The sequence below is a fragment of the Lampetra fluviatilis genome, chromosome 2 (genome assembly GCF_964198595.1).
Source record: "Lampetra fluviatilis chromosome 2, kcLamFluv1.1, whole genome shotgun sequence".
In the NCBI taxonomy this organism is placed as follows: Eukaryota; Metazoa; Chordata; class Hyperoartia; order Petromyzontiformes; family Petromyzontidae; genus Lampetra; species Lampetra fluviatilis.
The window spans coordinates 35,163,678-35,187,409 of record NC_136276.1 but is presented as its reverse complement, the minus strand read 5'-3'; the positions used below and the strand labels follow the sequence as shown (position 1 = coordinate 35,187,409).

Below are 23,732 nucleotides of genomic sequence, written 5' to 3'. Positions count from 1 at the left end.
CGCACGGCCGTCGCCCGGCAAGGATTGGTGGAGCTCCCTCGCCGTGGGAGTCGAGGTCAACGTCTCCCGGCTCGCCACGAGGCTATGATGGCAGTGTAGCAAAGCAAGTGGGTTAATGTCCACGTGGTCTCTCTGAACGGGGATCGAGGGTTATACCCCATCGCGCGCATGTTGTTTTTTCCCGCAGGTTTCCTTCCACACGTATTAAAAAAAAAAACTTCAAAAATGAAGTTGGTCAAACATCTCAATATGGAAAGTATCCTAGAGCTTGGTCATGCATTGTTTCAAGTTCCATGCGGGAGAGATCGAATCGGACCGGATGACCTCGGGATCGCAAGCCCCGGTCATACCGAGTCTCAAGGATCATTTTCAGGAGGCTCCTGCCAGGCTAGTGCAGGAGGCGGCAAACATCGCCGTGTTGTTTCCCAAATGATACATGTGCGAGTCGTTCTCCTAATTTGGCTCTGACCGAAAAAGTCAAAACTAGGGGACAATTGGTGAATCAATGAAGCTAGCCGTGGTAACCTCTCTCCACCGTGGTAACCTCTCGTCACCACGGTAACCTCTCTTCACCACCACGTTCCTCCCCACTCGCAGCCACAGCCAAGCACCGTAATATTCTCAACAACGCCAATAAACGTGCGGGCCCAGGGTTTCATATCGCCGGCGCGAGGGATTCGCCACGGGGCCGAATCCATCACGGCGAGACGTGTGTTTACACCGCGCCGAGCGTCATTTGTCACGGCAGCCGCGTGCCGCTCCGTCGTCGGCGGAGAGCGTCTCCGGGAGGGATTGAACGGCGCGGGTTCACGCGGGGGCAGCCAAACGGTGCCCGCGCGTCACTGCTGCCCCGGGGTTGCCACCTATCTTGGTTTTCCCAGGGATCGTTCTCTCGCAAGGACCCATACTCTTTGGTTGTTTCGGTAAAGGCACGTAGGTAAAAATAAAATAAGTTAAAAATGAAAACAACTAAATTAAATCACGACGTTTCGGGCGCAACAAAAGCGTCCGTCTGCAGGTGGGGACAAAACACAGCGGAAGAACAATCGAGTATAGTAGTGTAGTGTATAGTGTAGTGTAGAGTATTGTAGTGTAGTGTATTGTGGAGTGTATAAAAGTGTAATGTTTAGTAGTCTATGGTAGTGTAGTGTAGAGTATAGTAGTGTAGTGTATTGTGGAGTGTATAATAGTGTAATGTTTAGTAGTCTATGGTAGTGTAGTGTATAGTGTAGTGTAGAGTATAGTAGTGTAGTGAATTGTGGAGTGTATAATAGTGTAATGTATAGTAGTCTATGGTAGTGTAGTGTATAGTGTAGAGTATAGTAGTGTAGTGTATAGTGTAGAGTATAATAGTGTAATGTATAGTAGTCTATCGTGGTGTAGTGTATAGTGTAGAGTATAGTAGTGTAGTGTATAGCGTAGAGTATAATAGTGTAGTGTATTGGTGATTTCATTTAGTGGTTTTCATTTGTAAATTGTTTTATTTTCACCTACGTGACTTGACTAAAAAAACAAAGAGCATGGATCCTTCAAATCTCGAATCGGCTTAACTCAGCTTTCTTATTAACCAGCTCAACTTCTGCCGTCCACCCCCTGCATCACAAAGCTTTAGTTTGAATTTCATGACAACTTCCCAGCCTACACCCCGCCCCCACACTCACACTGGCTCCCCCCCCTCTCCCCTCCCGCAGCTATATAATCCCTCGTCACAGCCATCTCTTAGGCATACTTAAGCGGTTGTTCTTTCGCTGTGTTTTGTCCCCACCTGAAGACGGACGCTTGTGTTGCGGCCGAAACGTCGTGATTTAATTTAGTTGTTTTCATTTTTAACTTATTTTATTTTTACCTACGTGCCTTTACCGAAAAAACCAAAGAGTACACATGCTCTCCCGGGAAAGCTTCCCGGGATGTTAAAAGTTAAGTTTTTTCACGTATCGGCGGTGTAACAGTAGTAGCGGTAATAATAATAATAATACTACAACGCTCAAGACGATGCATATGCACGGAGTTCTCCCCTCTTTCCTCTCCTGTGAGATATTCATCCTCCCCTGATAGCTCCCGGTTTATTTTGCAGCGCGGCGGTGGCGACCGTGGTCTGGATCACGTTGTGCGGCGCGTGCTCCGGTGACGTCGCAGCTCACGGCCGCCGACGTGAATTAGCCCCCCGCCCCCCTCCCTGTTCCTGCCCCCCCTCCCTGCCCCCTATCCCCACCCCCCCTCCCTGCCCCCCCTCCCTGCCCACACCCCGCCCCCCCTGCCCCCTATCCCCACCCCCCTCCCTGCCCCCTATCCCCGCCCCCCCGCCCCGGCTCGTTATTAATGAGCGCGTCGCCGCGGTGTGGGGACCCTCGTGCTCGGCGAAGCGGTGATTTACGGCCACAATTCGGAAACACCGCAGATTTCGGTTGTCGCGTGCGAACGACGAACCACGGGGATGAATATGCGTGAATATAAATATACGGTTGTATTTTATTTTACCTTGTTTAACCAGGAGAGCCACCCTGAGTGGGAAGACTCTTTTTCAAGCGACTCCTGAATTCGGATGCTTTGCTAACACCAATTACACCGAATGTTTTGGACCGCTGGCAGGAAACTGGAGAGCCCAGAAGGAAACCCACGTAAAACAGGGGAGGGGGCTGGGGGAACATACAAACACCACGCAGAAAGGTGTGCCCAGGTCGGGAATCGAACCCAGGTCCACTGCGTCAGCCTGCTGCCTAAGGATCAGGATGAGTGCACGTACAGGAGTCAGATGGATGGGAGCAGGACTGGACTTGAAAAGTTGGTGACAGCGTGGGGAGGATAGTCGATGGCGATGATGATGGCGATGATGATGGCGATGATGATGATGGCGATGATGATGATGATGGCGATGATGCTGATATAGACCCATGCACAACAATTCAAAATGCCCCAAGATGCACTGCACCGAGACCAGCGTGGTTTTGTACTCGGCGTCTGCGATCGTCAAGACGGATCGTCGTGCAGCTCGTCACTGCTGCAACAGAATCACTGATTGGATGGCCGAGAGATTCACTCACTCACTCAGAGTGACTCACACAGAGTGACTCACTCACACAGAGTGACTCACTCACACAGAGTGACTCACTCACACAGAGTGACTCACTCAATCCATCCTACTGAAGATGAAAGAAGAGATATGTGGACAAAATATAGAGATGTAGTGAGGTGGGAGAAGACAGCGGCAGTCGTGACTTTTATGTTAATTGAAAGTTTATGCTGATTGGGCTCCGAAATCGATCTGACAAAGTGATGAATCCACTACCCCTTGAAGCTGCCCGCAGCCCTCAGCGTAACGGTCAATCGCCTTACAACCAGCGGCCACCCCTAGCTGAACGTGTCTCCATAGAAACGGCGATACCTTTCGAGATGCAGCATGGCCCCGTGTAGGCTGTCACGGTGGCGAGATGTTAACTACCTCGCCTGGTATACAAGCGGTCGTGGGTTCGATCCCGACCCCGTAGTCGCGTGAAATTTTCTCCGGGTCCTCCGGTTTTTCCCCTCCACATTTAGAATGAACATTACACGTGGCTGCTATAAATATTTCCACGTCATAAGCCACTTCATTTGTCGCCATGTCGCTTCTGAAAAAGAGTTACATAGCTCAGTGAGCCTTACCTGGTCAAATAAAAATAGTTTAGTTAAAGGCAGTGACTGCGACCTGGGAAAGAGTGAGTCTCCACCGGCTGGGTCCGCCGTACCTTTACCTTTGGGGCACGACTGCTTCTTGCCGTCGACCTCGGGGCCCTTGCCTCCCCGGTCGGCGATGACGACGGTCGCGGCCGCCGCGGCCGCCGCGGCCGCGGCGGCACGAGCGGCCTCCTTGGCCTGCTTCTCCTCGAGCACGCGCGCCCGCTCCGCGTCCAACGCGATGGCCTTCTCCAGGAGGCTCAGGTTGCCCCTCACCATGTCGAAGGCCTCCGAGCGGTCCGAGCCGTCCGACTTGACCGACGCGCCGTCCTCGTAGTCCTCGTGGCCCGGGCCGGCGGGCTCCGTGCAGCGGCGTGCGTACGCGGCCCTCGCCTCCTCCTCCTCCTCTTCCTCCTCCTCTTCCTCCTCCTCCTCTTCCTCCTCCTCCTCCTCTTCCTCGTCGTCGTCGTCTTCGTCGTCGTCGTCCTCGTCGTCGTGCCCGCGTCCCGTCAGGTGCTGCCCGGGCTTCACCTCGCACACGAGGCCGCCCTCGGGCTTCGGCGCCGCCGGCGCGTCGGCGTGCCGCCGGGGCGACGCGCCCCCTCCGGCCGGCGTCAGTGGCGAGCGGCGGGGGCCCCGGCCGTCGAGGAGGTCGCTCGGTGGCTGCGCGACGCCGAAACGCGCCGCCGCGGCGCCACCGCCGCCGCGGCACTCAAAGCGGCCGCCGCGGTTCTTGAGCGGGTCGGCGAACACGCGAGCGCTTTTGGCGTCGACGTCCGACGAGCGGCCGGAACGCTGTAGCGCGGCTGCCGGGGTGGCGGCCGGAGCGGCGGCGGCGGCGGCGGCGGAGTCCGGACAGCAGAGGGCCGGGCGATCGTCGGCGGCGTCGGCGGCACCGGCGCGGTCCGGCGCGGCGACAGCGCCGTTGGGACCAAAGGCGACCTGGTCGGCGCCGCCCTCGCGCGCCGCGAGCCGCGAGCTCCCGTCGCACGGCGCCATCCCGCCGGGCGGGGGAGGGGCGCACGCCATGCTCCCGGCCGCGATGTTGCCCAGGTTGAGGAGGGAGTTGGCCACGATCTCGTCGTAGTCCTCCACGGCCTTGCCCTCCGAATCGGTCCACGCGCCGCCGCAGGCGTTCGCCTCGCCCACTGCCCAAAACGGAAACGAGGAGCGTGGCCGTTGGCGGGGGCGGCTCGGCACCGCGCGCTCGGAAAACTCCCACAGCCGCGGAATAACGCCCGACGCTGCCCTCGCATTCATGAAGTTTGCAGTTCGTAGTAACAGAGCACAGGTCAGAATCAAGGTTAAGTTCACATCCGGGTTCGGGGTCAATTCAGCTCACCCTCCCTTGAGCGTTACTGAATGCAAAAGCACCGATTGTGCTCGAGAACCAGCAGCACCAGCAGCAGCAGGAGCTGCCGGTGCTGCTTTATCAACGAGGGCGGAGGTCAACCGCTCATTACAGTTCCTAAAGCTCTTAGAACGAGGAGCAAATCGTCGGGCATCACATCAGAGCACCGTACAGCAACCGCGGAAACCTACGCAGTGAAACTGGAACCGTTCTACTGGAAGTCGCCGCGTCAAGGCGCCGGCGACGGCGGTGCCGTGCGTCGCGAGCAAAGGGTACCTGGAGCGTCGCGGGCGACGGCGGCGGCGGCAGCGGACGAGGAGGAGGAGGTGGAGCAGCAGGAGGAGGAGGAGCGCAGGTCGTCCCGTGAGCACCCCCTCTCGGGCAGCAGCGCCGCGTGCCCCGGCTCCGCGGGATCCCTTCTCGCCCACGAGTCCACCCGGTGCGGTCGGCCTCCCTCTTTGACCTGGGCCGTCGTTTCGCCCACCTCGTTGGCATTTCCCTCTTGATGCTGCTGTTGCGACATGGGTCTCGTGTCACCCTGGGGTGAGCCCTCCGAGGACAACCTCTTCACGGGCGGCTCGTCCTCGTCCGTCTCTTCCCCCTTCCTCCGCTTGGCCAAGGGGCAGCCATACGCACTGCGGGCAGGAAGCATCGGTTTAAACACAAGTCTTCTTAGATAAACGCCTAGGTTTTCACGGACTATGTTACGACTCACCATTGATTTTTTTATCAGGCCACGTAAGATATTCCACCACCCAAGATTCAGGAACTCATAATCGGAATTCCTTGATCTTATTCTGACTTCCTGAATCTTGTCCAGAATATGCTTGGTGTAGTTTCAAGCAAAACTTCGCTCGTCTTAACGCTATGTTTGGCTGTGAAATTTGTCGTTCGCCTTACCGTTAAAGTGAACCGTGACAATAATTGGTGCGTTAAAACGCGTGCACGTTACATGTGGCTGTTTTATTAGCGTGGCTATGTCAGACGGTGCAGGGTCTTACGAGACACATATTTGGCCAGATCATTGTGGCTGAACTCAAAAATCAATCACGAGTCTATGTATTCTTCTACAACGGCAGCAAAAAAAAAAATCGAAGTTGAGAAGCAGAGAGCAATACCGCAGTGGCCCGAAGGCACTGCACTGCAAAATCGCCGTTCCCAACTACAGCATCAGTAAGTTCTCCACCGCTGTTTCACTCTAATCTGTTTTTAATGGTCAGTGTACATCGTCATCATCAGCAGCAGCCGCCATGGTCAATTCACTGCCAGGTGAAGACCTGCCCAAAGCCGTCACCACCTCTCACGATCCTGCGATGTAAACACCAACAGGCGCCCGAACTGATTTCATCGTTCCATCTCCTTCGGCGGACGTACACTTAGGACACGTTCCGTTCCTTGCCTGCAACTCCCGTAATTGTCTCGACCATTTCATCGCTTTGTTTTCGCTGTCATTTCGTGTTGGGAGAAATAAAAAAAACACACACACAAACGTTTGGCTGCGCTGGGCTTCCTTGAACCGACAAAGATGTTGGTGAGACAACAAAAAATTGGGTTCGTTCGATAAAACAAAGATCGCATCTCGCGCACTTGCAGTGTGTATTGTATACGCCTCGAGATAATACGAAAAAAGTAGTAAAACGCTGCCGTTTGAAATGCGGCAGTGCCAAGAGAAAGAAAGAGCTCAATTGAACAGATAAAATAAAGTTTGCACATTCATTTTCTGCTTGGAAGGAAAAAAGGCTCTCATCCTCATATTACCTGAACATTATCTCCAAATGAGAACTGCATTGCCCTAGGATCCTATTAGCTTGAAACAAATTCTGCGGAATAATCTGCGAGCCCCTGCTGTTTTGATGTTCCACTGTAATTTTCTTTTTAAGTGTTATGAACAGACACCCTCTCCAGCGTCGTTAGTGGCTGCCGCCGCTGCCGCTCCCACGTAATGCTGCCACCACCGCCACCAACACACGTACAGCTGTGCCGACAGGAAACGCAATCGTTTTTATTATGATGACTATGATGTGGGTTTTGTTAATCGTTAAGGCTGATTATCGTTCTCACCGCCATCTTTCTCCTGCTCCTCCTCAGAAAAATGCATCCTATCTCACGTGCATTATCTCTCTTGGCGGAGACAAAACATTGTTTTATTTAGTTGCACAATGTGGTTTAAATGTCAGCCACTAAATCCCAGAGGATGTGAACTTCTATTATTCGACGATAAAGGGCTTTTTCCGCGATATGCCAACATTCGTGCCAAAGCGTCGTGAACATTCTTTTTTACTTCTGCCCAATAATGTACTTTTTTGCGTGGTATCTCTGGGTGTTCCGCACAGCAATTGACATTTACGCCAGAGTCCTAGGGACACCGTGTTCAAATGTCAATTTTGATGCAGGTTCTTGCCGTGTTCTTTTTTTCCTCTCCAGGTCAAGGACAACAACGCGCTCACGACCCACGTGACGTGATGCGCCACGTCCATTCCCTTTGATATGAGCACTTGATCCATCCGACAAGAGCCACCGCTTACGATTTACATTTCGTCGACACGTCGCAGGTCGTCAATCGTGCTCGGTCACAGAGCCCATCGATAAAACATCACCCGGTTGGCCGTTCTTTTCCCTCGGCAAACTCAAGACGGGCGGAGAAGGTGGGTTGGTGGGGGCGGAGTGGCTGACATGTGGGCGGGCTGGGAGGCCCCTCAAATTAGCCGGGGGGTGGAGGTCTCACGCGGTCCACAAGCAGCACGTCGTGTTGGCACTGGGCCCGTGGCTCCCAGACGTGAGGGCGGTGTAAATGGGGTTGGGAAGGAATGGGTTCCACATTCTTTTGAAGTCTGCCTCCCGTCTATTGATGGAGGCTGTAGCTGATACGCACCTCCGATTTCCCGCGCCTCCGATTAGCGTGGTTGGTGCAACATAAGTTCAGCATACGTACATGCATGCATACGTTACAGGGCCGTTGTTCCGTTGCAATAAGAATGAGGGTTTGTGGGACTTCCACGTGCTCAGCAAAATAAGGATTTCCATGTTATGTTTCTGTTGCCTCCTTGAGCACCGTGGAACGGTTTCCGCCGCTTGCCGGCTACATCACCGAAGGGGTTTCCAAGTGGGGTGGTGGAGGGGCATTCACGTCCCCCCACTTTGTCGCGGGGGAGAGGAGTTCTGCTGTGACTATCGCCGACGCAACTGCCGAGTTGCAGCACCATAGTGTTCGCCCACTCTTACCTGGCGACGGCTGCGCTGAGTCTTTACGTGTGCATTTAAAAGTGCATTTAAAAGTACCGTCGTTAGCACGATCGGCATTTACATCGCCCGGTTGAAGGGAGGACTCAAAAAGGGCAAGATATGCTGTGGGTGTCTCAGCCACATCCAAACATGTTGGGCGCTATCTCTTTGCCACGTCTCAGTTTGTTGGGCGGTCGGTTTGACTCCACCTCAACTCAGAGCCACAGCTTTGCAAGTAACTCGCTGCCATTCCCAGCGCAGCAGGTGGTGGAGGAGGCGGTGTTGTTATTGGGTCAACGTTCGTGCCACGGCTTCGTGACCATGGCGGCCCCTTGCAGCGGAGCCGGGTCCGGGTGTCGGGAGTTCCGCGGGGAACGGGCGTCAGCGGCGTGCGCGCGAGCGTCTTTAGAAAGAGCAAACAACGCGGTCGACCTTCGCAGAATCAAATCCAAATTAAATGTCACGCGCCGCTCGGCCAAAATCCGCAAAATATTGTTTCCCGCCTAATCAAATAAAAAAATAAAAACGTCCAGCCCTTTGTCAATCCACCGCTGAGCGGAGGGCTCTCTGCAGACGGCATCTGTCATGAGGGTTGTTTGATCATACTTCACCCGGGTCGTGAATGAAGCGGCTGGCGGGTACCAGGATGGCTTCAGATATCCCTCGCCACTCATGTCATCCGTGGTCGGTGGGCTCATAACACAGCGTGTCATCCAATGTACCAAGTCACCACGACCACAACACGCGGATTTTCGTGGCCATTCAAAATGCCAGGATGATCTCATTCGCAGTAGTGCGCCTCTGCGGCTATCTGGAAAGCTCTTCCCTCCAATATCAGGAAGCTACTGGAGCTATGCACTTTGAAATCTAGATTGAAAACTCATCTCTTTAGAACTTATTTTTGTGTTTTGTTTGTTGTCCTTCCCCGGGTTGGCCATATACGGCGCGAGAGAAGTTGAACATACATACAACCGTCTCTGTTTTTACTCCAGAGTTGCGGTCCCTCCACCTTGCTCAACGTCTCTCCTCTCATCCTCCACGAGCACAGAAGCTCAGTCCCTGCGCACCATCACCGGAAGGCGTGCTCGGCTCACTCAGGCCACGCTCGTACTGGCCTCCAGGTGACTTAGTGCCGCTTCATCATCATCACCGCGATCATGATGATGATCACCGTGGTGATGATAATCGTCATCATCATAAGCAAGGCAACTCATGTGGGAACATGCGATGGGTCCAAATCAGCAATGACGACCGCCCACGGATGGTCAATCGGCCGCCAAAACACACGGCCCACGGCAAACACCTCCGCCTGCAGGGTTAACTCGAGGTCTGCGCTGCCCCTTTTCTGCCGACGGACAGTTCTGAAAAGGACCCCGCTCACAAAATTTCGAGCGGCCGAGCACGTGAGCTGCCGTGGCGGGGAAGCCGCGAGCACAGATCGCACAAAGGGAGGCATTTAGCGTCATAAATTAAAGATCTCAGAAGAGGATAAGCATTACTTATTTAACACAGGTTGTGCCACGTAAGCTTTTAGGTTTGACAAACGGGAAATCTTAGGGTCCATTTGCTGCCGTGCCACTTAGCGGAGATAATCAACCACGGGGATTAGGCCCAGGTGCTCCCGGTCACGGTGGCCTTATCCAGGTCACGCGTAGTCAACGCCAGGGCCATTTTGAAATTATGCCGGGCAACCATTTTATTTTCATGCAGACACATCACCAACGGCTTAACATTTCAAAAATTGAACGGTGCTGTCCTGGAATTGCGAGCTCACTTCACTGCGTGCAGAAGGGCCTTCCACACCTGGGGGGCATCCAGAGTAGCCCTTCTCGAGAGCGTTTCGGCCGACTCTTTCTCACTAGCCAGACGTCTCAGAAGAACCAGTTTTTTTCAGATAAGCCCCTCCCCCTTTAACTTATATTTAAGGGCTGGTCTTTTGGAATTTTCCTCACTTGATGCAGTAATTTTAGCTGTGACGGTCCCACCTGATGACGGAGACTTGTGTTGCCTCCGAAACGTCGTGATTTATTATTTTATTTTATTTCTATTATTACTTTTATTAACTTTTAATTATATTTTTTACCTACGTGACTTTACCGAAAAAACCTAAGAGTATGAATCCTTGCAGTCACGAAAGCTTCAAATCTAGAATTCATTTTTTTTGGTGGCAACCCTACTGATGCCCCTTCTGCCCTGTGCCTCTCACCCACCTCTCCCACGAGCCAGGCCCACGAACGCAAAGAGCCCTCCCCTCCCCAGCCCCCCCCCGCCCATCCACCCCGGAAAATAACGACCACCGCAAGAGCACCGCCTTGCCGTGACCCCTCGGCAAAGGAGCCGAGCCAGAGGGGAGAAATGTTCCCTCTGTGGCTCGTCTCGCCGTGCCGAACGTGTGTCTTGGAGGCATCGTTAGAGAAGTGTATTTCTGTCTCATGTGTACGTTGTATAATTTTCCACCTTCCCTTCATCGTTAAAGGTTTGTGCTCCGTTGACAGCCTTTGAATTACGATAGCCAGGCAAGCCGGGCAAAGGATCCATAAAATAAATATATAGACGTGTGTTAAAAGTTGCACTGAAAATGCGCTTTTGCGCACAAATGCTCAATTATCTCCAACTGTGAGTGAAGTCCTTTGAAAGGGGAAGTTGGGAGCCTACTCACCTGAATACATCTTGAACCATGGAATCCACTACGGAATGAGAGGGATTAAAGAAATGAGACGAATTAGCCAAGCGACACAGGAGGATTAAGCAGAACCCAACATCACGCAAACAGCAATCAGAGCTTGCGAGACCGACACTCCGCCGTACGAACGCCACGCGGCCGCTCGCTTCAACGATTTAAACGCGTTTGAAAAAGACGAGTGTCATCAATGGATTTTACATTTTAACGAAGTGAAAAATAAAACATGCCGACGGCACGCCCTCCCCCCCGCCCCGCCCCGCCCCCCCTGCCCCCCCCCACCCGCCCCCGCCCCACCGCCTCCGTAATTTATAACGGGCGCCAGCGCGCAGTGGGCGCCACGGACTCACGTTTCATCCCTTTCGAGCAAGTGTGCAGCCTGTTCTCGTCCGCTTCCAAATCCATCTGCAAGCGCGCCAGACACGAGAGCACAAGAACAGCGGCGGTGCCGCCGTTTCAAACAAAACCACAACCGGCGCTCGCCCCAAATTCCCTTTGCATTCGTGTGCGTACGTCGCGCGTAGCCAAGCGTGATTCATTCGGAGGCGCGGGGGAAGGACAGCGACAAACTAAACGCAGAGAGAGGTTCTCAAAAAACGTTCTTACGCCACTGCTGGTGGAGGGGCCCTGACTAGAGGGAGATTTCGAGGTGGTGGAGAGGGCATTTGGCAGACTCTACCACGCTGGTCTTGGAAGAGGTGAGAGTTCCCAGCCCAGGTGAACGTGCCAATCGAGGTGCGTGCATGTTCCCCGCTTGATCGGACAGAGGAGGAGATTAAAGAAATATAAATTCGTTGTTTCAAGTGTGCCGCACCAGGAGATCAAGCTGCGATATCTGGATTGCAAGTCCGGTGAATACCACACATCACATCATGACGATATCCCTCTCAATGGAATGAGGTTTATCTATATACTGCCTTTTGTCATTCGACTGCAGGATCCGTCACGTGGGTCGTGGGCGTCATTTGGCCATACTTCACCACTCTGGTCAGTGCGGGTTGATGAAGGTGGGAAGCATGAATGCCATATAAAAGAACCCTCTCATCATCATGCCCATTCTCCTCCTCATCACCGCATTGTTGTTCAAGAGCCTTGCTGCTACAGCAAGGCTCCGCTAAAGTAGTTCTGAACTTTTTCCTGTACGGCGGGCCCCCTCCAATCAAGACCATTGCCCTCCGTACCCCCCCACAGCCCAAGGGGACGAAGGCCGCAATACAGAGACAGAGAGAAAGAGACCACGTGCCCACACCCTGATTGAACATGATGTTAGTCAGCCGTGTGTTTATAAAGCATGTGTTTCATGTCACGCATTCGTGTGTGTTTTTTGTTGCCGTTAGCGCGGTGCTGACTTCCTCCGTGGACATTTATCCTGCACGGTATCCATGCCGCAGCCCGTGCCCACCCCTCAAGGTCTTGCGCACTCCGCCCAGCCCCACCCACCCAATGGGCTGAGAACCCCGGCTCCGCCGTTCCATGGCAGCAGAGAGAAAACCCGTAGTGACTAAAAATAACTCTGTGGCCAATCAAATAGCGACTCTAACTGTACCCCTAATCCAACACCAGTATTCCCCATATCAATACCAGGTCGCCGCATCAACACACCTACTGCCGCATCCAATCGTCATCGTCATCATCATTAGGGTCGCCACATTTGAATGTAACAAAATACGGAAACCAACGACACGCGCAATAGATGTGTTATGCTTCACGTATCCTGACAAGTTGGTGTTTGGGGCAAATATGTTAATTCATGCAAAGCTATTAAAAGACTTCAAATAAGTCAAAGTAGCGCCGAAAAGACCCATCTGAACTGTGTACTGTGCGCATGACAATCTGGGTGGGAACGTGGTTGATAATGGGGGTGAGCGTTTGCCGCTTGTCGCAGAGGCTCGCGGTTCAGGCCAAGGGAGGGGTGCCAGCGAGCGAGTGAGTGAGTGAGTGAGCGAGTGAGCGAGCGACGGTGGCGGCACCACCACGCACCCTGTGCTGGGCAGGGAGTGGAGGCCGAGCGGCGGGGAGGGACGGGCCGGCGCTGGCCTCCAGGCGGCAGGCGGCTGGGACTCTCTCCCGGCAGCTGCGCGCCCAGGGGCCCGGCCTCAGCAGCTCGCCGGCGAAGGCATTCTCTGCACCGCGGCGAACACAATGCGCGCGCACACACACACACGGACACACAAGCAGACAAATAAACACCCCGCTCCATATGGAGCAGTCCACTGTAGAGGTTGTATTTATCTCCTCCCGCCGGAGTGTAACGGTCAGCACACTGGAACCATTAAAGTAAACCATTGTTTTGTTTACCACGCAAGGCCCACTTAAGCAACGTAGCTCTTTCTTTCCGAAGCGACCTGGCCACAAATGATTGCTCAACGAAGTGGCTTATCGCGTGGAAATTTATAGCAGCCAAATACTCCAAATGCGACGTTGATTCTCAATGTGGAGGAAAAAACCGGAGGACCTGGAGAAAAATCCACGCGACCACGGGGAGAGAGAGAACACGCAAACTCTAAATATACAGCAGGCATCAGGGTCTGGATCGAACCCACGACCTCCTGTAAACCAGGCGAGGTAGTTAACATCTCGCCACCGCGTCAACACCCTGAAGGTAGCCCCGTGTCGGTCAGATGGTGGAAGTTATGCGAAGGTGAGACATGCAGCTACAGGCTTCTGCGTGGCACCCCTGGTTCGGCTTGATCAATCCACCTCTAGATGAAGGCCTGCCTCTATCCACATAACCGCTGCTCTACACAGAACATGCAGACAAGTGACTCGATAGACTGTGAGGGATGATGACGATGCCACTGTGGCGGTATCATGGTTGTCACATCAGAACCTGCATCCCAGAGGTCGTCGGTTCGGTTCAATGTCCCCCACCATCACACCACGGCAGCTGAAACAATGGGGAGCAAGTTTCTTAAATCCCCCCACCTCCCTCGCCAAGCCGCCACTAGTGTCCACCCGAAAGTGTAAATCGGTGCACCGCAGATTGACGCTGCCCGTGCAGTGGGGTTAAGCGTGGATACTCCCACCCCTTTCAAGACGTCTTTTGTTTTGTTCCTGTCGAGGTTGCTGAGCACGGGCCCAAAGCCACAAGTGGCCAGCAACAATCAGGACTCTTGAAGTTGTAAAACATAATCCTTCATACGTCTTTTGATCTCAGAAAGGTAATCAGAACATGACCGGCATGGAATAGTAGGCCAAATGCCCTCTACAGGGGATCTACAGAGCTCCATCTATGGGAAACCCTTCTGTCAGCATTGACACCGACAGGGCTGCCCCCTTTAACTATTAACTTTCACTGCACCAGGCTCAGACTAATCACCGAGTAAGCAAATGCGAGAGTTTGAATGTCATATCGTCGGCCAAACTTACATCTCAACATCAATCAGTCGGCAATTGATTAAAGTGCAAGGTGGTACGTTCCGGTCTCCAGGACTGGAATGTACCCAGCCTCCCAGTCCAAACTTGGCCAGCAGCACGCGGAGCCAACTTTGTCTTTTTATTGCCACAATTCACCAGGTATTCGTTTGAGGTTGAGTCAACCTTGGGGAGGACAAAGCGAGGCTACATTCAGATGCCACTTGCCAATGATATTGTACTTGGCCAAAGATTGAAACTTGAGTCCATTTGGCTCGTAAGATGTCTAGGCAGTGTGGAAGAGTAGGCCAAATACTCCAAATACCCCTCTAGCGGAGACCATTCCACCAACAGCGGCATGAGCCAGCAATTGCAGGGCTGCGCCTTCGTCTTCAACTGACTTGGATTGTATATCCTCGATTATCCGTCAGCTGACTAACCAACTCTTGGGTGCGCTGTTCATTACTCTGCCACAAAGCGCCGAATCAGAAGTGGCGCTCGCACGGCAACGTGTCCCCGTGTTTCAGTCCTCGAATCGGACGAGCAGTGGTCAAAACCAAAACGGCAAAATCACCCGCGTCTGTCCGCACGCTGCACTTCCAGTCACTCGCACGCGCGCCGGAACCCTTGGGTAGAGATCTGCCGCACACCAACTCATTACATCCTCGCACATACCTCGGTGCCCAAGCCAAACAGAGCAAGCGTTTTATAGTTGTACTTTAGGACTGCACACGTACACACGCACTCTCACTTTAGCCACGTAAACTGTTGGGGGCAGGTGCTGTTAGCGAGCCCCTATTAAGGCTGGAATGGACAGGTGAGGGGTGGTAAAGCTAACACCGTGCTGATGTTTACACAGTACAGCAGGCACTCATTCATTTAAGGAAGAGTTTGGATACTAAACTAAAACTGAACTCTTTTCATTTTACCAGGTAAGGCCCACTGAGCTATGTAGCTATTTTTCAGACGTGACCTGGCCACAAATGAAAGCTCAACGCAGAGGATTATCATCATGTGAAAATTTATAGCAGACAATCAAACCGAGGTCACCGGGTTCTTTGTGTTGTGTGCTAACCACTGTACTGCCACTGCTCCCCCACATCAGAGAGTAGCCTTAACAGACTGTTGAGGCAAGAGCTGTTATCGAGCACCTATGAAAGCCGGCATGGCACACAAAGGGGTGGGTGGCCAGCACCACACCCGACCGCCTTCGTCTCCCCAGTGCTGATGTTTACACCCTTCACCGGGTACTCTTTTAAGGCTCAACTAACCTAGGGGAGGCCCAGTTCAAATATTCGCCACTGCTTTTGGTTGTGAGCGGGAATAGAACTCGGGTCGCTGGGTTTGTAGTCCACTGTATTAACCACGACACGACATCTGCCACTCCCCACCCCACACACAGCAACACCAACAAAGTACATACAGAATTTTTTTTAATCCTAATTAAAACCTTCAACTTAAAAGAACATTTATTTTAAACGTGTGTTTCAGATGTTTATTTTCACATTCACTCACACTGGCCCCTGTGCGTGGATGGACAATGTGAATTTATATTATTTTAATCTACGTTGCTGAGCAGATAATGTGGTTATCTTGACCTAGTAACTCAATTACGTGGCGTTATGAAGTCGAAATGGAGTGTTCTTTCAAATAATCCACGTTATTATGAAAGAAAAAATTAAATTAACCATTTTTTTTGTTCAGTGTTAAAACTGTCACAACTGCCTGGGAACAGATGTGCTATGTATTATTACACCACGACCCTGCAAAGGGTGTTCCCAAATGTCGTTGTATCGTTCTTAACACGGCGACCGTGTTCAGCTGAAATTACAAAAGTGACACGTTGACTCTGAAACGGACAAGTGAGCAACGGCATAATATACAACGGATGTCAATTAATTTTTTGTAAGTATATGCGCCACACACACATTCGTTACATAATTCATGAAACTATAACACTGCAGATAGTGCACTTCAAAAATCTACCGACCAGTTTTTCTCTTTCCGTTAACGTGTAAGGTAATGTACCGGCAATGTTTCACGCTGGGCTTGTAAGCCCAGTCTATAGGCGTGAGCGGCGTATGAAGTGTGAGTGCATTAGTTCTTTGTCTAACTCGATGCCCGCAGCCACCCCAACACCCGAACAAAGAAACCGTGACACTTTACATTCTCGCAGCAAAGAGGAGCAAGGGAGGTCAAAATTAAAGCGATGGAGGCTCGAGCAGATGTAGACACAGGACCTTAAACCAAATTACTCAGACTATTGAGGCTATGCAGATGTGCCATCTGCCAAATGTTTAGCTGACTACGGCTTTCTGGCCCAAAAAAAAAAATCGACGTTTAAATCTCAAGCAGATATGAGAAGATGAACCATAGACGTGAATGGGATTGAATAATGGGAACCGTCGCTACGAGGGCTTGCCCCGTCGGCTGAGTGCGGGGAGCTGTCCTTGGTACTGAATGTGCCCGAACGAAACTGGATGTGGTTGCGGATTAGACACTTGCCACGCGTTAAGTATTGCAGCGTCACTGCCTATTCTTTATGAAAAATAATCGAGCAAAATGTAGCGACGAAAAATCCAACGGCGCGTCTTCATTTCTGCCGCTAAACAATTCATCTAAACAATCGCCGATTAAACCGCACAAAAGAGCTGGTGGCAAACATCTTTTGTTAAGATAGATTTTCACTTCTGTTTTTTTTTTGCTACTCTGAAAGTTGTGTAACACATCGAATTTAAACAGGTAGGAGGATAAACACACATTCACAAACTCACAATTCTAGAGACCACTCGCAAAAGGCTCACAAAAACAGGAAAATTAGCACACAAAAAAGAATCACCTTCCAAAACAGCAAAGCCCAATAATTCATAATAAAGCACAAGCAGAGAAGAGGCCTAAAGCCAGCATGAGTGTCCATGCCACGGCAGTGTAAACTGCGCAACTTGGCTTTGTCGGGTACGGAGGCCACGACGCCGATGCTACTCCTCGGCCCAGAGTTACGAGCTCGGCAAAACCATGCAGGAAAAACAAGCGATGGAGGATAGCCCCCCCTCCCCCCCCCCCCCAAGCAGCCCCGGCTCCTCTGGCCGGTTCCGTTATGTTCCCCACAAAACGAACACCGCTTGGTGAATTATGAATCTCCGGCAGATGGGTGCGTGGAGTTTAGAGGCGGTGGAGTGGCGCTGTCATTAATAATTAATGCCGTAAATGGTGCTCACCCCCCCCCCCCCCCTTCTCGTAGGCCTGGCTACTACCAGCGTACAACATGGACGACGCAGCTATTACTGCACTCGAGTGGCAGTCCACAAACATGGGGCTCCATTCCAATGACAATATGGCTGCGCGCAACGCTCAACTTCAACAGAGCCAAAAGATCCGCGCGCCTCCCTCGCCGGCGAGCGCGCAACGGGGACGAATCCCACGGAGATTTCACAAAACACACGACGTCCCCAAACAAAATGTTCCTCCCAAATCTTTGTTCCAGGACAGGCACGTAGGCTCTGGCAGCCGATTCCACCCCGCGTTATTAAAACCTCGCACAGGCATATGGGGCTTCTCTGCCAGCTGAGAGAGAGAAGAAAGGGAGATAGTAGCGGCAGCAGCAGCAGGCTGTCCCTACCTTGTGCAAGCCTCCAGGCTCAGCTCCGCTGATGTCGTTCACTGTTAAAACAATACAAGAACGCGGGTGTCTGCAGGAGGCTCCCGGCAGCCACGTATCGCCGTCACGTACGCCCCGAAAGATAATAGCACGTACGGCTAACGCTCCGAGCGCAGCCCGTCATGCGGCTCGTGGCCAATCAGGGGCGGTTGGCCTTCCCCTCCGCCAGCTGATGCCTCTCCCTCATGCACTGAAATTACCCATGGGCCCCTGCGCCGTGACGCCAGCCGTCAGCCCACCCCTTCCCCGTGCTTTCGGCACCCCCCTCCCCAACCTCCCTGCATGCCTGGCCCAAGGCTCAGGTGCTGAATTAGCATTTACGAGGAGGGCTCACGTTGTGCTTCTTTCTGACGGCCGTAATTGTGACCTATCGCCGGTCTCGTCGTCCGGGACCGCTCAGGGCATGCGCGCGCGAGAGTTGCGGGGGACGCGAGTTGCGCATAGCGTTGTGCCGTCGAGACCACTCTGTGCCTCTTTTGTTGTGAAATTTTATTTTTTGTTGCATAAAAACAACGGTCGATTCGGCGTCTTTTTTTGTGTGTGCAGGTTAGAGCGCAGCAATGCACCTGGTTTGTAATAACAAAAAGATAAAACGATGCACACATACCGTTTTCTAGTTTTTTTTGTTATGTGCCGACGCTAAAAAAAACGGTACGCACCAAGCCGATAGTGTGCAGTGAAATTCAAAAGACAAGAAGCAAGTAAACAATATTCTGTAAAGCAATCACCGTTATATAAACACCTAAATATATTTAATAATATCAAACAACTCAATATAATGTGTCCATCGAATTATTACCCAGCTTAGTTTTTACCATCCTACGTTATTTTTCCAAAAGCGAGCTCGATCAAGATTGCAACAAAGAAGGGGCAACACAAACATTGTAAACCGACAGTTTTTGTTTCCTCCGAGACGATTTGTAACCGCGATTCGTTTCGCCGTTCACGCGGCAAACACCGATCCAGCTTCCAATACCACGGCATCGGTGGGCAGCACGTGGGACAACCTCTCACCACTTACTTTCAGAAGCCCTCCCTGATTTTATCGCCATTAGCCAGACCGCACAAGCTTTTTCGATGATGGTCAAAACGTAACGTGATCAGCTGCAACAACCAAAATTGCCTAGGCCCGTATCTGCCTGCTCCATTGACAACTCGCTTAATCTGGAAGAAGAAGAAAAACTAGGCAATGCTCTGAGCCCTAAAAAAATAAAAGCCCTTTCGTTTCTCGTGTTGTTTACGAAATCTCCACAATATCCCATCTAGTACAGGGGAAAATTTTAAATATCTAAACTCGTTCAAATTTCGCATTAAAGCCGTGAATTTATCCACCTGCCCAAAATGTTTCCACAACATCAACAACGCCGGTGACCCCCGGGCAGGAGGGCGCACGACGTCGGCGCAAACTGCAGCAGTGCCCAGCGGTGTCGTAGGTGGCGACAGAGAAGCAAGGAGAAGGAGCAGGGAGAGAAGGAGAGAACGAAGAAGAAAAAGCAGCGGGGGGGGGGGGTCAGCGGCAGGCGAAGAAAAACAACACGAAGTGCGGGGAAAGTGAGATCAGAAGCGCGTCAACGTAAGGGGAGCACATCTTCCTACAACCGTGTGCGATCCCTGCAAAGGAGAGAAACCCCCCTTCCCATCGCCAACCCCCTCACGCCCCCACCACCCTCTCTGTCCGTTTTTTACAAATGAAAGCACGCGCCAGCCTCGATGTGGGTCTGCCGTCCGCCCCGCGCCATGAATTGATTGCAGGGGGTGTTCAACCTCATCTCGTGCGCATTCGTCACGTTCCGCTGAGTATTTACGGTCCCATTGTTGTGATGGGGGAACGGAGTGTCCTGGCAGCGTGGCGGAGAGACCCAGTGCCTTGACCCATCCGCGTCTCCGATTGTTGCGCAATTGCCATTTTATCTTTCCAAATAAACCTTTCATGCAACACGAAGCAACGGCACACTCCGGAACGCATACAAAAAAACTTACAATGATCATTCACCCATCGCCCGCTGTCGTTCAACAGCAAGAAAAAAAATCGTTAAATACATTCCACAGAGACAAAGCCTCTTACACACACACACACACATTTATACAGGCACGCACACGCAACAATATGGATGGATTTTGCGGCACGACAACACAATGCGGTGGCTTTACGAACAAAACCGCGCGTTCCTCAGTGGCAGAGCGAGTACCAAGGACAGCTCCAACGGCAGGAAGCGCCGGGAGACGCGGAGCAGCGAGCCGCCTCGACCCCCTTGCTGCCCCCCCCCACTGGGCGCCGTGCAGTGCCTTCGGCTGCCACCCGAGTGCCGTTTGGAAACGCTTTTAGCAAGAATCATTCTTATATATACTGTATACTTTGACTCGACTCTGGTACGAGGCACAAACCGTAACAAATAGGGGGGGGGGGGGGGTACAGAAAAGATGTGGACTGAAGCTCCGGGGGGGGGGGGGGGGGAGATCGGGCTCTCTGCCCCGCTCACGCAGGACCTGCAAAAGCAGGATGGTAGATTTTTTTTTTTACATGGGGAAGGGAAGTAAAAAGAAACGGGAGTAAAGGGAATCGTTAACTGTAACAACAAGGAGATCCCATGATGTAATAATTCACTTTCTTAAGAACAGGAACGGAACAACTTTTTCTGTTGTTGTTTTAGAAAATCTGCAAGAATCGCGTGAACGGGCGCTGTCGTGCGCGTCACCCGTTCGGTCGGCCATTGTCCTGCGTCAGCGATGATCGCGGGCATTCGGAGTCAGCGGACGTGGGCACGACATCAAACGCCGCCGCTGGACGGGTCAACCGCAAAGCTCCGGTAGCGGATGAACTTGGGGTCGTAAATTGTGGTCGTATGTATGTTGAACTTCTTTCGCGCCGTACGTAGCCGATCGAGCTCGTCGACATCAACATCGCTAGCCTAATCCCCTCCAGTGGATGCACGTGTCCTTCGTAAACTTTTCTAAAACAAAACTTAAAGTAAACATTTTAATTGCCATCGTCAAAATTAGTATTAATAATTGCATCAATTGATTTCAGCATGAAACTCAAATTTATTTTGCAAAGTACATATTTTTTTGCGCGTTATTAATTTGCCCACAAAAGTCTCAGGATGGTTGTAATGGAAACCTTCTGGTATTTGTGCAATTGTGCTCAAGGAAGAAAGTAAGTTTAATGTACTTTTTAAAAACAACAACAAAACACGCAAGGAAATAACACCCTAACCTAATGCTGGCAGGTTATAAACCTACTAAAAACTGCGCTACCACATTTAAAAGAATTACCCTAAGTTACACAGAAACCATGGCTGACTCATTCTACACGATATAAAAGCTTGCACACCACCACGTATGCATACATACTTACAAGCAACCTATGGCTAAACAAATATTATTTATACACTAAGGCATTTATGAAAATAACGGTGGATTGGTGGCGCAGTGGTTAGCACCCTGCGCTACGAATCCGGCGACATGAGCTACGGCAGGCCATGGCTATCGTCGGTGGCGAGCGATATTGGTCTCCGCCCCCCCCCCTTTCACCAATAGTTGAAGTATGGTCAAACGAACCCCATGGCTGACAAGGCCTGGGGGAGGGAGGCCCTGATCCAGCAGTCGAGTGACAAAGGGCTACAAATTATAAATGACTAATGATAGCCCGCTTCACATACGTAAACTTGAATCGATCTTCAGTCTTTTCGATGTAAAAATGAGGTTTTTTTCTTCAAACATTTAAACCGACGAAACCTCTCTGCGCCACGAAGCTATCGCAGAAAGACCGCCTCGCAGGGCAGCACAGAGTGGCACGCTGTGGTCTCGAACACCTCACGTGAACGTGTCGCATCCCCCGTGTAGGAGGAAGCAGAGATTGAGCCCTTTACACTATCGCTACGACTTTGGTCACAAGCTGTCATGCCAACGAGGACACAGATGAAGACACCAACACTGGAATGAGTGCAGCACAAGTACTGCCGCATATCCCTGTCCTGAGCCGATTTTTGTCATGATTTTCACAGACGCCACTGTGTGGAGAGCAGTGGTGGCGCGGTGGGAATTGCTTCAAGCTACTAGGCCGGCAACACGAGTTCGTCTCCCGGCCACAGGTCCTGCCACTCTGCCCCCTGCCCCACCATCAGCTGCTCCCACGTCACCAACCGGCGCTGACCAGCGTGGTGAAGTATGGTCAAATACAATCCACGGGGAGACTTTCAACCAGAAATGGATTGATAATGGACTTGAATGTGTTGTTGTTGTTATCAACTATAATCCACTTGTTGGGAGTCTTTTCCATCAATAAGCAAATTAAGCATGACGTCTCTTTTTTGAAAGCGCGACGACACAATGGTGACCACGTCTGTTGCCAGAATAACGAAACTCAACGGGGCTGCCGCGTTTGTAAAGAAGTTGAACGACAGGAGAGGCTGAGATTTCCGTGACACGGCGGTGCTTGAACGACATGTCGCATGATGTAGACTCGACGATAGGGAAATTGTCCCTTTAGAAAATTATCATCATGTCGTAATCATCGCTGCTGATTTAATTAAATATTTAAACATGTTATTTCCGGACGAAATATTGATGAAATAACAAGTGCAATAATTAAAGTTTAAACTAAATAGGTGGTAGCCATCAAATCTGTGCTGTGCTAAAGCTTATCTGGAGTGCTTGATGGCAAGGCTATTTTTTACTTAACTATATTCGTAATTCATTTAACAATTTCTTTCTTGTGTAACTGACCGCGCGTGCGTTATAATCAAATTAGATTGTAAAGTTGCCAGAGTTATAAGACTCGTGCCTGGGTTATGTTGAAGGAGCTGCACATGATAAACAATCTCTGTTATGCATACTGAAAACACAAAACGTAAACAAATAATACAACACTGCAAAGTCACGAAGGTATGAGAAACTGGTATCGAGAAAGTCGACCACGCATCGTAATCATTAACCGACCAAATATGTCACCAGATGACGACCGCTGTCATTAAAATCCTAAGATAAAATTCGGGCAATCACACCGAGCACTTGCGAGAAACCAAAGATCACCAACGTAGGTCGGACCGTTTCGTGAAAGAAAAAAACAAAGTCCGCTTTACTCTCCTGCGGACAACAACTCACCGAGGAGGCTTGGTCCCAGCCTCATCCTCTGCAGCTCCACGCACGACATCGTTCGCGGCAAGCGAGCGGACACGGCCACTCGGGACGACGCTCGCACACCAAAACTTTTGCCTCCCCCGCTCCTTGTAACTAAAGTCGGCAAACTTCTCCACTACGCTTTTTCAAGGAGCCACGGCACCAATCACGGCCCCCAGACCGCCCGCCCCCCTCCGCCACATCCCCCACCCCTCCCGCGTTGCGCGCTCGCCGCAGCAAATCGCGGTGCCAAAAACTCGCGAAGCAGCCACCGCCGCCGCTCCTCTGAAGCGCGACACGAAGTAGGAGGAGGAGGAGGTCGCCTCCCCCACCCCCCTCCTGCTGCTGCCCCTGCTCCGCCGCAGCCTCCCTCCCTCCCTGACTGCTCCCCCAGCCCGCTCCGCTGCTCCTTCCATCGCCCACCCCCGAGTCATTGTTCAGGCGCCCGGCGCGACGACTGCGAACAAAAGAGGGCGACGCTTGCGCCCTGCCCAGCTGATGTCGCGCGCGCGTGCCCGAGCAGGAGGAGGAGGGGTGGGGACGACGGCGACTTTCACAGAGCGACATCACAGAGCGTTTCTTTATTATCGCCAAAGAAAATCACGCGCATTATGTGCCACGCGCACACAACAACAACAACGACGACGATGGTGGCGGCGGGCGGGGGGGGCGATGTTCGACACGAAGTGTCGACGACG

The 23,732-nt window shown here is 51.9% G+C and overlaps 1 protein-coding gene across 21 annotated transcripts in view; it reads right to left on the bottom strand.

Moving 5' to 3' along the window:
- LOC144946395 (myelin transcription factor 1-like) overlaps window positions 1-23,205 on the bottom strand; it is a 51,477-nt gene extending 28,272 nt beyond the window's left edge. For 4 of the 21 annotated variants that reach the window (XM_078875229.1, XM_078875331.1, XM_078875340.1 and 1 more), the window contains exons 1-6: window positions 23,020-23,204; window positions 12,885-13,027; window positions 11,255-11,309; window positions 10,884-10,911; window positions 5,279-5,637; window positions 3,723-4,799 (exon numbers count right to left, since the gene is read on the bottom strand). In XM_078875229.1, coding sequence (XP_078731355.1) covers window positions 3,723-4,799; window positions 5,279-5,637; window positions 10,884-10,911; window positions 11,255-11,309; window positions 12,885-13,027; window positions 23,020-23,068 — 1,711 coding nt within the window. In that variant the 5' untranslated portion in view covers window positions 23,069-23,204. Of the gene's footprint in view, window positions 1-3,722; window positions 4,800-5,278; window positions 5,638-10,883; window positions 10,912-11,254; window positions 11,310-12,884; window positions 13,028-17,877; window positions 18,094-23,019 lie in introns of those variants that run through there. The other 17 variants (XM_078875193.1, XM_078875200.1, XM_078875238.1 and 14 more) reach the window with 11 other exon arrangements.
- Window positions 23,206-23,732: the final 527 nt, after the last annotated feature.